Source organism: Antrostomus carolinensis, unplaced genomic scaffold (genome assembly GCF_000700745.2).
Source record: "Antrostomus carolinensis isolate BGI_N321 unplaced genomic scaffold, ASM70074v2 scaffold1861, whole genome shotgun sequence".
Taxonomy (NCBI): Eukaryota; Metazoa; Chordata; class Aves; order Caprimulgiformes; family Caprimulgidae; genus Antrostomus; species Antrostomus carolinensis.
Window position 1 is genome coordinate 67,520 of NW_010293267.1, and position 13,041 is coordinate 80,560.

The window sequence follows — 13,041 nt, forward strand, 5'->3', positions numbered from 1 at the left end:
AGAGACAAAAGCCCTTGAGACACCTCCATGGAAGATGTCCATCAACTACAAAATAAAGGGCAGCGTATGCTGCCTGTCTCCTGTGGGCACAGGAAGCCCAGCTCTAGGGGAGCTGGCACATAGGTTCTGTTTGAGCAAATTATTTCCTTTACTGGAGCAGAGGATCTTGTTATTGGGACAGCAGTTTGTTGAATGCCTTCTTGAGACCTGCTGCAGCAGTGGTTCTCCGTTTGCTTTGCTCCTGTTCTTTTTTGGGGTCTAGCTTGGGACTTGGGGTGATAGTTGGCATATTAGCATCGGTGAGATCATGAAATACCAGGGAGATGGGGCAGGCATAATGAATCTGCTGAGCCAAGATGATGTCATGAGCCTGGCATCTTATGAGGGATTTAGTGTTTTGTGCCATGCAAGTGAAAATGAATAAATGTAGAGCATTTATTCAGGCAGAAAGTAAATACAGAGATTAGACTTGTCATTGTTACTGAGGCGGCCCCAAAAGCTGACAGTGTCCCTGGAGCCAGGGCTGCTCATCCGGAAAGAAACAGGCAGGAAGAGAGAAGAGCCTGTCCTAGAGCCAGTCTCCTTTTAGCCACAGGCATGTGATAGGGATTTGCGTTTTAATTATTTTTCAGTAGTCTTTTAAGCTCTCTTTCCAAAGCATCTCCCTCTGCTCATCTGTATTATGGCCTGCAATATGTTTTGGGCCCCGAGAATACACCCAGAGCACTGCCAGACTCCACGCACGGCGGAGGGCAACCACTTGAGGATTAAGGTGGTAGAAGGTAAAGTCTAGCCATTGACCTTTACTTTTTCTTTCCTTTTGTAGCAGAAAAGCATTTTTTTGCCCAGCCTTCTGGCCCAAGGCTCTTCTCAATTTAGATTTTTAAGCTCACATCTTTCCTAGGTAGAAAAAAAAAGTACTATGGCTGAACTGGATGCTGCTACTGCGGCTCAGGTGACAGACTGAGTTTTGCTTTTTATCACCAGCTCAACTCTCCTGAGAAAATGTAGCCTGAATTCTCCGATTCATGCCTTTGTTTCCCCTTCTTTTTACATCACGGCGGTGTCACTTTTCAGCCTGGTTTGAGCAAGTTGTGTCTGTGCTTCTTGAGACCTCTGTAATGCGCCATCCTTCTGTAGCAGATCACTCAAACGAGTAACCGCCACAGCTTCATTTCAACGTGGGCTTTTTTGGATGATGTGATTCTTCCTTCAGTCCACTTGGCTATGATACAGATCTCGCTAGTGGCTGAGCTCTACGGGTTTTAAAATAAACTCCTCTCCAGCAGGTTTTAGTATTATTGTCTGTCTTTTTTTGGTGGGTGTCAGTTTTGTTTTGGACTTACCCTGATGGCAAATCTTACTAGCAGCAGATGTTAAAAGACAAAGGGTTGCTCTTGTTTTTCTTGGCACAATATATTCCCACTGCACCCTGTTTAATATTATCTGAACAGTAATCTGATGATTAGGAGAGAGAGCGAAAGAAAGGTTTAGGCAGATGATCTCTTTTCATCTCTTCAGCTGACTCTTCGAGGCACTGCATTAAAGGATCGGTTTGATAAGGAATTCATCGCTCCTGAGGGCAATTATCATTTTTGCTCCCTATGTTTTTCAAATGGGAAGGAGTAGCAGTATAATCTCCTTCATCCTTCAGTGTAACTTTGAAGACAGTATCAAGCCACTCCTCCCTGGGAGCTGTGTGTTCTGGAACAGGCTTGACAGGGTAGCTGTTAAATTACAGGGCTGGAGCAAACGGCATCTTAAATTTGGATCCTGTGGAAAATCCCAGAAAAGCAATAATCACTTGGAGTACCTTTGTCTATCTAGATATTTCGAGCAAGCTCACAGTCATGGTTTCTGTATGCCTTCGCATCCTTTCATCCACACAAAGGATTTTCAGGCTGCAATTTGTCCTTAACAATACTGAGATATCCAGGCTTTCTCTCTCCCTAGCGAAGGCTGGATACCTGCAGGTAAACACCCTGGTGCCCACTTCCCCTCTGTGAGATGAACAGCCCAGTTGCAGGAGAACATGCCTCTCTGAAAAACTGGCTGAGGTGTCCCAGGTAGCAATTCCTGCTCTAGCATGTGGATGGTAAAAGAGTGCTGCTTCTGTTCTGGTTGACCTCTCAACAGAGAGGTGCCTGTGTTAGAAATGCCTTGTGCTGTCACTGCTACTGCCGATCTAATTACTTTTTCTTTTGTCTGTCTCTTTCCTTTCCCCATCTTCCTTGTTTTTGTGTTGTACGTCTTTGTGTCTTGTAGTACAAATCTGTGTTTAGGTCCTACTCCCAGGACTTTGTGCCTCACAACCAAGTCTCCATACCTCCTTTCCTCTCTTCTACCTCCTCCTCCTGCTCCACCCCACCTTTTCCGCTCGTCCATCCATCTCAGAGCTCTGACCTAGCGGTGCCCGCCGCAGCCAGCCAGTCACCCAGCACTGCGGATGTGCCAAACTCCTCTTCTCAGGAGAGCAGCTTTAACGGGAATGCTCCTGTCTGCCTTCCTTCTGAAACCTCTTTCACTGATTCTCTCCAGACGCCTTCGGTGAGACTATCCAAAAAGATAACGCACCTTAACGGAAGGCTGGGTTTATTTGTTTTTTTAAAAGAAAATGTCTCTAGTATTAATACATGCTAAATGTGATCTAGTCTGGTTTCCAAATGTGTGTGAATTGCAGAGAGGTAATTTCATATAAAAGTGGTGGCTAGAAAAACTGAACAACCTCAGCAGGTTTGAGAAAATGTTAACACATGTAAAGGGAATGTAAAATGTCAAATGCTGGTGAAGAGAAGTTGCTGTAGCTTCCTGCAATTGTAATACAAAGCTGAAGAAGGTAAAGGAGTGTTTTGTGAGCTTGGTTGTTTCTAAACACAGACTCCCAACAGTAGTTCACATCCTGCAGTTGCTGCTGTGGCAGGATTTGGTGATTGCTGCCCTGCTCCCTCCTGAGTCAGTGTGGGTGCCATCCAGCTCTGTCTCTCCTGAGCATAAACCTGTTGCTCTCTCCAGGCTCCTGCTCTTTCCGCTTACCAGCAGCTCTAGCTGTGATCTTGGTGGCAGTGCACGTTAGTGCAAAGCATCACATGTTGGTGCAGTTAGACTAACGCTGTTCCCACACTGCTACAGCACTACCAGTTTAAGGTTCCAGAGCAGTTTTGCAGATCACTTGTCAGGTTTGTGCATTACAGCTACTTTTTAAACACCTCGCTTTCAAGGTAGTTCCTCTCTTGTTTGCTGCAAAGCCTAGAGTTGATGGGATTCGAGCTGTCGGCACAGTGCATGGCAGTGCTGCCTCTTCACAAAGTTTGGAAGAGGGACGCTGATTGCAGAGTGAATGATCAAGTTTTCACACTTTGGACCTGACCTTCCTGTTGCAGCTTCCTCGCATTAGGTGCTTGTTACAGCCCAGAAGTCCTCGAGTTTTGTTTAGTTGGGTGTGATTCCTCTAATCTGTGCTTGTGTCTCTCAAACTGTGCTACATTTGATACCCTCTGGGTTGCAGAGTTGATCTGTGTTCAGCAGCAGGACTACAGCATGGGAGGAATAGGTGCTTGTGTGTCAAGCTCTGAATGTTCAGCTTCCCTAGCCTTGAAATCCGCATGTACATATTGCACCTTCATGGTCTCACATGGAGTCCATGGCAGCTCTTGCAAAGCAGTGCCTGCTGCTGTCCTGCTGCAGCTCAGGGCCTTCAGGATAGCCCTCAAGAACCAAAAATTACCCCCTGGGACGTACAGCCTTGTTGGCCAGCATTGGCCACTCAACCAGCAGAAAGGCTTCCAGTTAGGTGACAGCAGCCACCGAGAGCGCTTCTCCTCCCAGCTAGTGGGCACGTTCACTGGCTACCGTTAAGTGCTGGCCCGGGACACCATCACGTATTTCCTTTCGTCCTGTCTCCCTTAGAGTGAAAACGCCAGTGAGGAGGCTGGTGAGGGTGAATACGTCAATCTGTATTCCTCTGGCCAGAGCAACGGGGAAATCCCTCGCTCTGAAGGAGTAAGTAACCCGGACAGGGATGCAGACTGGGAAGGGGCTGCCTGGTGCATGCCGAGTTCACGCCGGGGCTGACACGCTTGGCACCAGACTCTTCTGCACACCGTGAAGCTCCTGTGTCTGTCCTGCTGCCCCAGCTCCCTTGCTGGCAGTCCCTCTGCTTGCCCGCTCCTGGCTTGCAGGCTTGGGTGGCCTCCCGGTCAGGTGGAGAGCAGGAGATGCTTTTGGGGCCACGCAAGGTGAACCCTTGCAGGAGGTAGGGACAGCTTTTCCTGCTGCGCTGTTTTGTTTGCGCTTCGCTGTCTAGAGCCGCTTGTGTGAGGTTCCCTTCCAGAAAGCTGCACCCTGACCAGCACTGGCCTGGGGCTGTGTCTATTCTTGTAACTGCTTTGGCTTCCCTCTTTTAATACAGAAAGCTTTGTGCTCTATTTTTTTTTTTTTCCCTTCATCATTTGGATACAAAGTGATTGATTGAGCATTGTAATCGCACGCTGCTTCTTCCTTTACTCAAGCCTCATATCTTAGATATTTCCTAAAGGAGACAGGGCGTTTTCCATTGCAGGGAGGTCCTCTCTTCCTGTTGGGTCATAGGAAACGGCAGCAGAGGTCTGTGTTGATCTTTTTGCCTGCCCTCCTCTTGGAAGGCACATATCCTACAGGATGTCTCCGAGACCTTTATCCATGCTGGTGTTAAATACGCCAAGAGATAGCACTCCCATCGCTTCCCTTCAGGAGACACATCTAGGCAGGCCCATCCTTTTGGGCAGCTGCGAGCTGGTTCTAAACTTTGAAGCAAAAGGCTTTATAGATTTAATCTGGAAGAATTTTGCAGGCACCAAGAAACTTAAACTCACCAGTGTGTTTTCCAAGCCAAAAAGATAGTGTGTAGGTGCTTTCAGACCAGTTTGTTCAGTAGGTTGAGTTTCCAAGTTTCAGTCCGCGTGATGTTAAGTAATTCTGACCTTCCAACTCTATTAGATTAATATTCCTGTTTGTTGTTCATGGGTATTTTTCTCCTTAATAAATGGCTAATTTAAAATGCTGCATCTTTGCTTTGAGCTCTCTACCTGCTGTTCTGTACTGCGGGTTCAGATGGTCCTGCTTTTTTGCATTAGCCTCATTTCTACAGCTGTGAATTGTGAAGTGGGAACGTTGCATCATTGCATAACCCCTTCTGATGGGAGAGAAGGGAGGTAGGAACAGCAGTGTGCATCCACCCCCTAAGACAGGCTGGTTTTAGGGGCTATGACTAAGGAGGGAACTGAAACTGGAGAGCTTAGAGCTGGTTGTGTCCATTTTGATTAAAGCAGAAGGTGGCGAGTGTTTTTCAACAGTAAGGGCTGGAGGGAAAAAAAAAAAGTTGTGAGAGGGTTAAAATCCAAGACAACAGCTGACTTGTGTTGTAACTTTCAGCATCATTTCACAATGTTAAAAGCAAACAGTACTAATTACACTAGTCTCCAGAGATGGTCCCAAATTTCCTGTCTAATTAACTTTTGTGTTTTCCTGGCATTTGGCATTAACTTGCATCAATCTTTAACCGCTCTGTAGGAATTTACAGTGAAGGGCCAATTAGAGGCAGTCAGACTGTAAGTGCAAGGCCAGCTGTGGTGTAGGACCTCATGTAATAATGAAAAACTTCCTTCTCTTCACAGGAATCTCCCTCTGTCAAAGACAGCCACTCCAAAGACTCCACTTCCAACAGCAGTGCCATGGGGAAGGAAGGCAAAGATGGTGCTGAAAGGTGAGCCTGACTCTTGTGACCCTCCTGCTTCCCAGTCTCGAAGGGCACAGAGTGTCACCAACGTCCTGTTAGCCCTCTCCCAAACCGTCCTTGGGGCTGCCCATTCTGCCCTCAACCTTCTCTATGTTCTCTAAACTTTAAACCCACTTTTTCTGCACAACTGGTGAGTAAAAAAATCCTGACAAGATGTCATTAACTTAAAGTAGGGGAGCCTGCAGGCGTCAATGCAGCCTGTGTTAGCCATCCTAAGTCCATCTCATTGGGGCAGTCCTGTCATTGACACTGGCTGCTCCCTGCTGCTTCCAGGGAAGCATCTGTATTGCTGTTGGGAAATAGTGTTCCAGAGGGGAATTTCTTCCTAACCCTGATAGCTAGAGCTGGGTGAGGCCCTGAAGCAGGAGGCTTTATATACCTTCTAATGCTCTTAGCTGTCATTTGTCTATGTAAATGAAGAGGTGTAACAGATGGGCTTCAGGAGGAGTGGAGTGAGTGCTTCCCTGCTGCTTGAGATTGCTCTTCAATTGCATTTCTAAAGCAAAAATTGAGAATGGCATTGTTTTGTGTGTGACAGTCAACTTCCCTCCCCCATTTTCCTGCAGTTGGTTTGAGGATTTTAATCCCTGCAGTGAAGGAGACAATGCAAGAGTGCTCTGCAAAGCTCACTGTCTGCTGGAAGTACCGACTGGTGCACAGGATTTTGACCTTTGCCTATGGAAATCTATGAAGAAAATGCATACTTACTTTTTTTTTTTTTTTTTAAGGAATAGAGGCACAAAGAGCATGTATCCAGGCACAAGAGTACCAGCTTTTGGAGATAGGAATACTAGAGTTGTGGATGTGCACCAAAAAAGTGGTCAGAGCTTTGTGCTCTGTCTTCCTGCACAAAGAGAGCCTGTTATCTCCTGTTGTAGCAGCACAATAGGTCATGAGTCTAATAAGATATATGTGTAGAGTATGCTCAGTCTCTATACATTTGAGGAAAGGCTTAGATTTGTGTGCACTAAAAATATGGTGGATTAAGGAGACATAGAAGTGTGTACTTATGCAGAGCATAGTGAAACCCTGTCTGCCAGAAATGCAGGCAGACAAGTGTTCAGGTCCTAAAGGTTCATCGTTCTCTTTTTCAAGAGATGCAGAAAGCAACAGAATTAGAGCTGGACATTTGGGCTTGTTTGCAAAAGATTTACCCCCAGGCTGTCTGTATTTACTGTCATTTAAGTAAGGTTTGTGCGCTGAGAGCTTGGGTGGACCCAGCATCTCTTCCCCTGGATTGGCAATGACACTGATGGGTATTTGCCCCTTTTTTTTTTTACAGGCAGCAGCAGTCACCAGATGCTTTGGAATCATCACAGTTGGAGGAAGAGGTAGATGAGCTATCCCTTATCGACCACAACGAAATTATGGCTAGGTTAACGCTGAAGCAAGAGGTAGGTGCATTCAGGGTTTGCTTTCATACTCTGGTTTATTCTGTACTGAAATCTGATTCTCTGTGTGCACGAGCAAGGCATCAGTTTTTATTTGACAGGAAAAACTAGGCTGCTGCAGAAGTGGTGTGCAGGCTCTTGTGAAAGTGTGAGATGCTGGTACAGGCAGGGAGCATCATCAATGAATGAGGGTTTAACAAAATGTCTCTCTAAAAACCAGCACATCTTGCGCCCTTTTCCCAGTCTGCTCCTTCCCACATTTTCAGCCTGCAACTGTCTGAAATGAAACACCTGAGAGCCTGAGCACAATAAATCCAGGTGCAGGTTTATGGTGTTGGCCTTTCAGTCTGAAGGCAAGTTTAGCAGATTTCCTGAGCAGGACATTACATTACTGTCGTGGAAGAGCAGCCAAAGTAACTATTTCTGTATTTGAGAAATGACTTTGTTTCTAGCCTTGGGTGCACTCCCAGCTTTGCTTGCTATGCTCTTGAACCAAGCTGTCTTTGACATGCAGCTTGGGGGAATATGCAGGCTTTTGAAGCTTTCAGACTGTCAGGGGGCTAGTCTGAAAAACAGAGAGAATGTATCATTTAGTGGCACTTCAGGAGTATTCTTTGGTCAGCTGAGAAGTGCAGGAGAGAGTGAGAAGCTATTACTCATTCCTTAAGTAGTATTTAATGAGTCTTGCCAGAGGGTCACCTGAAAAATTCATATCTTAGACTTAGCTGCTCTGTGTCTGTAATCCATGGTTTTTTCAATGTTTTGCATATTGAAATGACACAGGCATTGCTAAGGGAATCCAGACAAGACTCCAGTCTCCTCTGCAGGAGTATTTCCTTTAAAAAGCAATTGAAAATCAGTGATTTATGAACATTTAGGACTAGCAAGATCTATGTCAACCCTTCTATTTTCTTTTTTTTCTTTACAGTCTATGTGTTTGCAGTGGTATAGAACGGCTGCTCTGAGCCAGTTCCTGCAGCCTGGAAACTGCTGGCTGAGTGATAGATCAGTTTTGCATCTTTTTAGTTGTGAATTGCAGTAGCTAAAAGAAAGATGTTTTTAGAGAATGGGAAGGCAGGGGTCAAGCAGGGCTGGTTTCTGTTCCCAGTTATTGGATCACTTCAGGTGACCTCCAGACAAATAGTTCCAGATTAGGGAATTAACTTGCTAGGTTTTGATGTTCCAGGAACATGTAAGTTGAATGCATGACCTCTCACCCCACAGCCGCTGTGGTACGTGATCCCGCACTTTGAGACAGTTCACACAGTGTTGCTGCTCTGTTAATGCTCTTCTGGGAGTGTTTGGGAGTCTGGGGCATTTCTGTTCTTTCTTCTGTGGACAGAAGGTTCAGCTTTCACTGAGCTTCACAGCCTGGCCTTAAGAAGTCAGAGACCCCGAGTGAGGATCAGCCCAGATCCTCATCTGGGACACCAAATACTTTATTGAAATTCCAGGATTAGCCCGGCACTGAAGACCATGTCCCAGCTTGTGCCGTGAGCAGTGCCAGGAACATTGCGTACTCTGCCAATTGTTGCCGAGTTTGAACCCCAGAGATGGTAAACCAGGCCAGAGGGAGCTTGGACCATGCCTAACATGTTTCTGTTCTCATTGCAGGGAGATGATGGGCCAGATGTTCGTGGTGGATCCGGAGACATTTTGTTAGTGCATGCAACAGAGACCGACAGGAAAGGTACAGTGGATGCACCAAAACAGAGCTGAGGAGCACAGACTGGCCTGGCCTTTTGCTGCTTGTCTTCTGCATCTCTGTAGCATGTGCAGTCACAATGTGACTCCAGGCAGCTGGGCCAGGGTGGAGAGGACAGCATTCGTGATCCTCCGAGTCGTGGAGGGCGGGGGAGGGATTGTGCTTATTTTTGGTGAAACAGAGGTAAGCTGGATAAGCACCTGTTCATTCCATTTAGCTGCAGGGATGATATTAACCCCTCCTAGCCTTTGCCCAGATCTGGAAGGTGAGGCACACCAGTGGAGTTGGTGACAGTGCTGTGTTGGTGTCTCCATACCTGCCAAGGTAGGCCACTGCCTTCTGCAAGTGCAGGTGTGACCAGCCTGTTGTGGCATGGATCCTGTTTTCAGAGGTGCTCCTTGCCCTTTGAACTTCATGGCAGTGGTGATGTAGGGGATGCTGGAATGACTGTCACATCAAAGTAGGAGAGGAGGGACATTGGTTTGGGTCTAATGAAGTGCCTGTGGGCATCGAGCAAGCTCTTCAGGTACTGATCTGCTGACACCTCTGATTTTCAATGTAGTGTGTTACTTCCTAGTCCTGCTCTGTACTGCTTGCATGCTGGTAGCCACCCAGACCAGTTCAGGGAGGAGGATCCACAGTACAAGAAAGGAGATGTGGGGGAGGAAAAGGGAGGTTAGCAACCCTTAGCTATAGATTTGTTAAAACCTCACTTTATCTCTCCAAACCCAGTCACCACCCACATGAAGCAGTTTCTTTCTAAGACCTATGGCAAAGACAGCCTTTGCAATGTTACCAGAGAGTGATTTTGAATCTGCCAAACACATTTGTGCTGATGGCCTTAACCAGAATTGATCTTATCTCCTGGGATGCAAGGCAAAATGCACAAACCCGCTGAACCACTCAGCACTCATATTTTAGAAGTTTGATAGTCAAAGGGGAAATATCTTTCATGTGCATTTTTAAATGGCAGAGTTTTTACTGCAGCATAAGGTGTTGGCAATTGCTTACCAGCACCATTCAGCTAGCAAAAAAAATCCTTCCCCTGACAGCTATGTTTCTCTCTTTACATCAGGCATCGAATCCAGGCAGAAAGGACCAAAGTTAGGAACATACTAGAGAGGAGGAGGCGGTTGATTGCGCCAAGGCTGGATATGTGTATTTAAGAAAAAAAAAAAAAGTCTAAATGAGAGGGTGGAAATACCTTATAAAAATGCTGAAACTGGAATGGAGAGGCTCTGATTTACTCTTGCTGTTCTCTGGAACAAGTGTTGGAAGAAGTTCCCTACTGTTCCTGTTGAAAGACAGCTACTTGGTAAAGAGATATGTGCTGGACCTCCAGTTCATGAACGGGGAGCTCTGAGGATGCTGCGAGCAGTCAGGTGAAAGCTGTGGAGAACCTCTCAAGACTAGGAAGAACTAGAGCAGGATTTTTAAATGCACAGCAGCATGGACAGGGAGAGCAGCTGGCTGGAGGAAGCTCTGCACGGTATGTTTCTCCGAATAGTCACAGAGCTTTGCCTCGCAGGCTCTGCCAAGCCGCTGAGCTGAATGGAGCACAGAGGAATTTGTGCTATGCTAACCCAGTGTTTGGGTGACTGAGGGGGTTAATGAATTAAGCTTACAATGGGAAAAATTCAGGGCTTGTAAATCAATCAGCCAAACGGTACAGAGGGGTATAGTTAGGAGGCTGTCCTTTAAAGATGAATTTCTTGGCAGCTTGAAGTGCCAGAACAGACCAGCTGTATTACCTCACGTTGCCTTTTGGGCAGATGGGAGCCCAGAATAAATGTAACTCCACGCCCTTTTGCATGATGCTTCTTGTTCATTTGAGTTTTCTAGAAGACCTAAATGGAATAAGGGATAGAGACTTGTAATCTTTAGGAATAAAATCCCTGGTCAGTTAAGTGCTCAGAGCCACACGTGCTTGCTGTGAGTACAGGATTACAGCTGGACAAGGCCTGGGACTCACCCCTGACATGACCCCCCAGCATCCGGCTTTAGAGCTTATGTCTGATTGTCTTGAACCAAAAGGCAGGAGCTCGCTCTGATTTAAGAGCAGGAGGAATTGGCGTCTCCGTGAGGCTCCTGCCAAGAGAAACCCCCCAGACAGAGAGGCACAGCTATCGCACCGTGCCCTGCTCCTTCCCACCCTCCACGCACAAGGGATGGATGTCGCAGCACATGGGTGTGGGGTGATCCCTGTCCTGGCTGAAACAAGCTTTACATGTACAGCCCAGCCTGGGTGGGCACGGCAGAAGCTTTTTCTCCCCACCTACGCTGACGAGGCTCTCCCCATGCACAGGGCAGGGACAGTGTGCCACCCCACTGCACGTCCTGCCGCAGCGCAGCGTGGTTTCATACCAGGGTTAGTACATTTCCATTTTGACCTCTGCTGTCCACAGTGACCAAGCCTTGCCCAGGACTGAAAAGGTATTGCAGTCGTGACCTGAGATCTTCTTTCTCATTTACAATTCCTGCTTTTTCAAATTCCCTCCTTTGTGCTCATGACAATGGCCAAAGCCTTTTCAATACTGCGCCCTGTAGCACCCACTCCTGCAGATTAATAAACAGAAGTTGACTCCGTGCACCGCGTCAGCGTCGATGTTGTGGCAGGGTCATGGTAGCTTCAGTTTTTGCAGTGCAATTTACTCTTCTTTTGGCTGAAAATAGTCTTATATTTACACTGTCGTGGGGCAGATTTCCTAGAACATGGCAAGGGCAGAGGGTCTGCAGCGCCATATCATCAAAAAGGGAAAAGTGTCTGTGTCTGCAGGGCTCTGTGCTGCCTAAGCAATAAAGACAGAGAACAGGCACCCACCTCTACCATCAGATCTTTTTTAAAGTATCCCCAGGGTCTGAACCACATTTTTTCTTGACCCAGTATTGGTCCTGTCCCACAAACAGGTGTTTTTCACTGACCCCTTTGTTGGTCACATAAGTAAAACAGCAAGCCTGAGTGCTGCAAGTGTGAGCCAGGCCGGTGGGGACTGGGCAGTTTCACTGTTGCTCTTGTGCCATAGGGTCCATCTGCTGGTAAGAAACAACAGCACAGCATTTCTGTGAAGTCCATTTGTATAAAAATGTGTCTGTGTCCTCCTCCTGTAAGACTGGATTCAGGAAACTTCCTTTTTCTGAAAGCAGGGTTGACTGAGGCTTTCTTGTCTTTCTCTGTAGATCTGGTGCTGTACTGTGAAGCCTTTCTGACTACATACAGGACATTTATTACCCCTGAAGAGCTCATCAAGAAGCTTCAGTACAGATATCCTTTATGCATGAGTGGCAGTTCACCCCCTACCAGGAATCAGAGCCAAGCAGTCATCATGAAGGGAGCTGGTGGCAAGTTGTTTGGTCAAAAGCCTGCTGACAACACGGTCAGTAACATGCTTGCCCTGAAGTTATCCCAAGCGGGACTTCAACTCTGCACCCTGCATATGGGAAATGCTGCTGGGCAAGTCCAGGCAGAGTGAAGTACTGGACCTGAGAGCAGTCTCCTGAGGGCTCTGGCAGGGCAGAAGAGCAGTTCAAATTTTCTGTACATCACTGGGGAATTGCACATTTGTTTGGGACATCTCATTTGTAGAATAGAGATCACTCTGCTTCCTGCCTTGCGGGGGGGGCGTGGGGATTGATTGCTTGGGCAGCTGTAGTTTAATACAAGAGACAACCAAACCATCAAGACCTATTCTCTCTTTTATTACAAGAAATGGGGCGCAGAAGATAGTGTCCTCTTGGCCTGCCAGTTCTGAACTGAGCTTGTAAGTGCTGACGAGGCGAGGGCCCCTATGTGGCAGGGTGAGTGTTCGCGTTGCTGGCAGAGCACAGAGAAGGCTTCTTGTTGAGCACCCTGCCTGCAGTTCCTTCCCCTTGGCTCTCCTCCTGTGGCTGCCTTCACTGTCAGCTGAGCTGGTCGGTGTCTGGGTTCAGGCAGTGCAAAGACCTCATGGGCTTTGGTCCTGTACACACACGTCAAAGGGAGCCTGACGTCACCCTGTCCTGTGTCGCAGCTCATCACTGCCATCTGCAGCAGAGCTGCTGCTCCCCTTGCTCCTGCTGGGATCAGCATGGCCAAGGACACAACAAATCTCGCTGCAGAGCAGTTGTCAGTGAAAATCCTGGCTGGGGCATTCCTACAGGCCCTTGTCAATACCTGACTTACTGATAACCTTTTT

The 13,041-nt window shown here is 47.2% G+C and overlaps 1 protein-coding gene across 1 annotated transcript in view; it reads left to right on the forward strand.

Moving 5' to 3' along the window:
• RAPGEF1 (Rap guanine nucleotide exchange factor 1) overlaps nucleotides 1–13,041 on the forward strand; it is an 84,364-nt gene that overhangs the window by 66,406 nt on the left and 4,917 nt on the right. Inside the window, exons 11-14 of the mRNA XM_010177191.1 lie at nucleotides 5,652–5,740; nucleotides 7,056–7,167; nucleotides 8,779–8,854; nucleotides 12,047–12,131. Coding sequence (XP_010175493.1) covers nucleotides 5,652–5,740; nucleotides 7,056–7,167; nucleotides 8,779–8,854; nucleotides 12,047–12,131 — 362 coding nt within the window. The remainder of the gene's footprint in view (nucleotides 1–5,651; nucleotides 5,741–7,055; nucleotides 7,168–8,778; nucleotides 8,855–12,046; nucleotides 12,132–13,041) is intronic.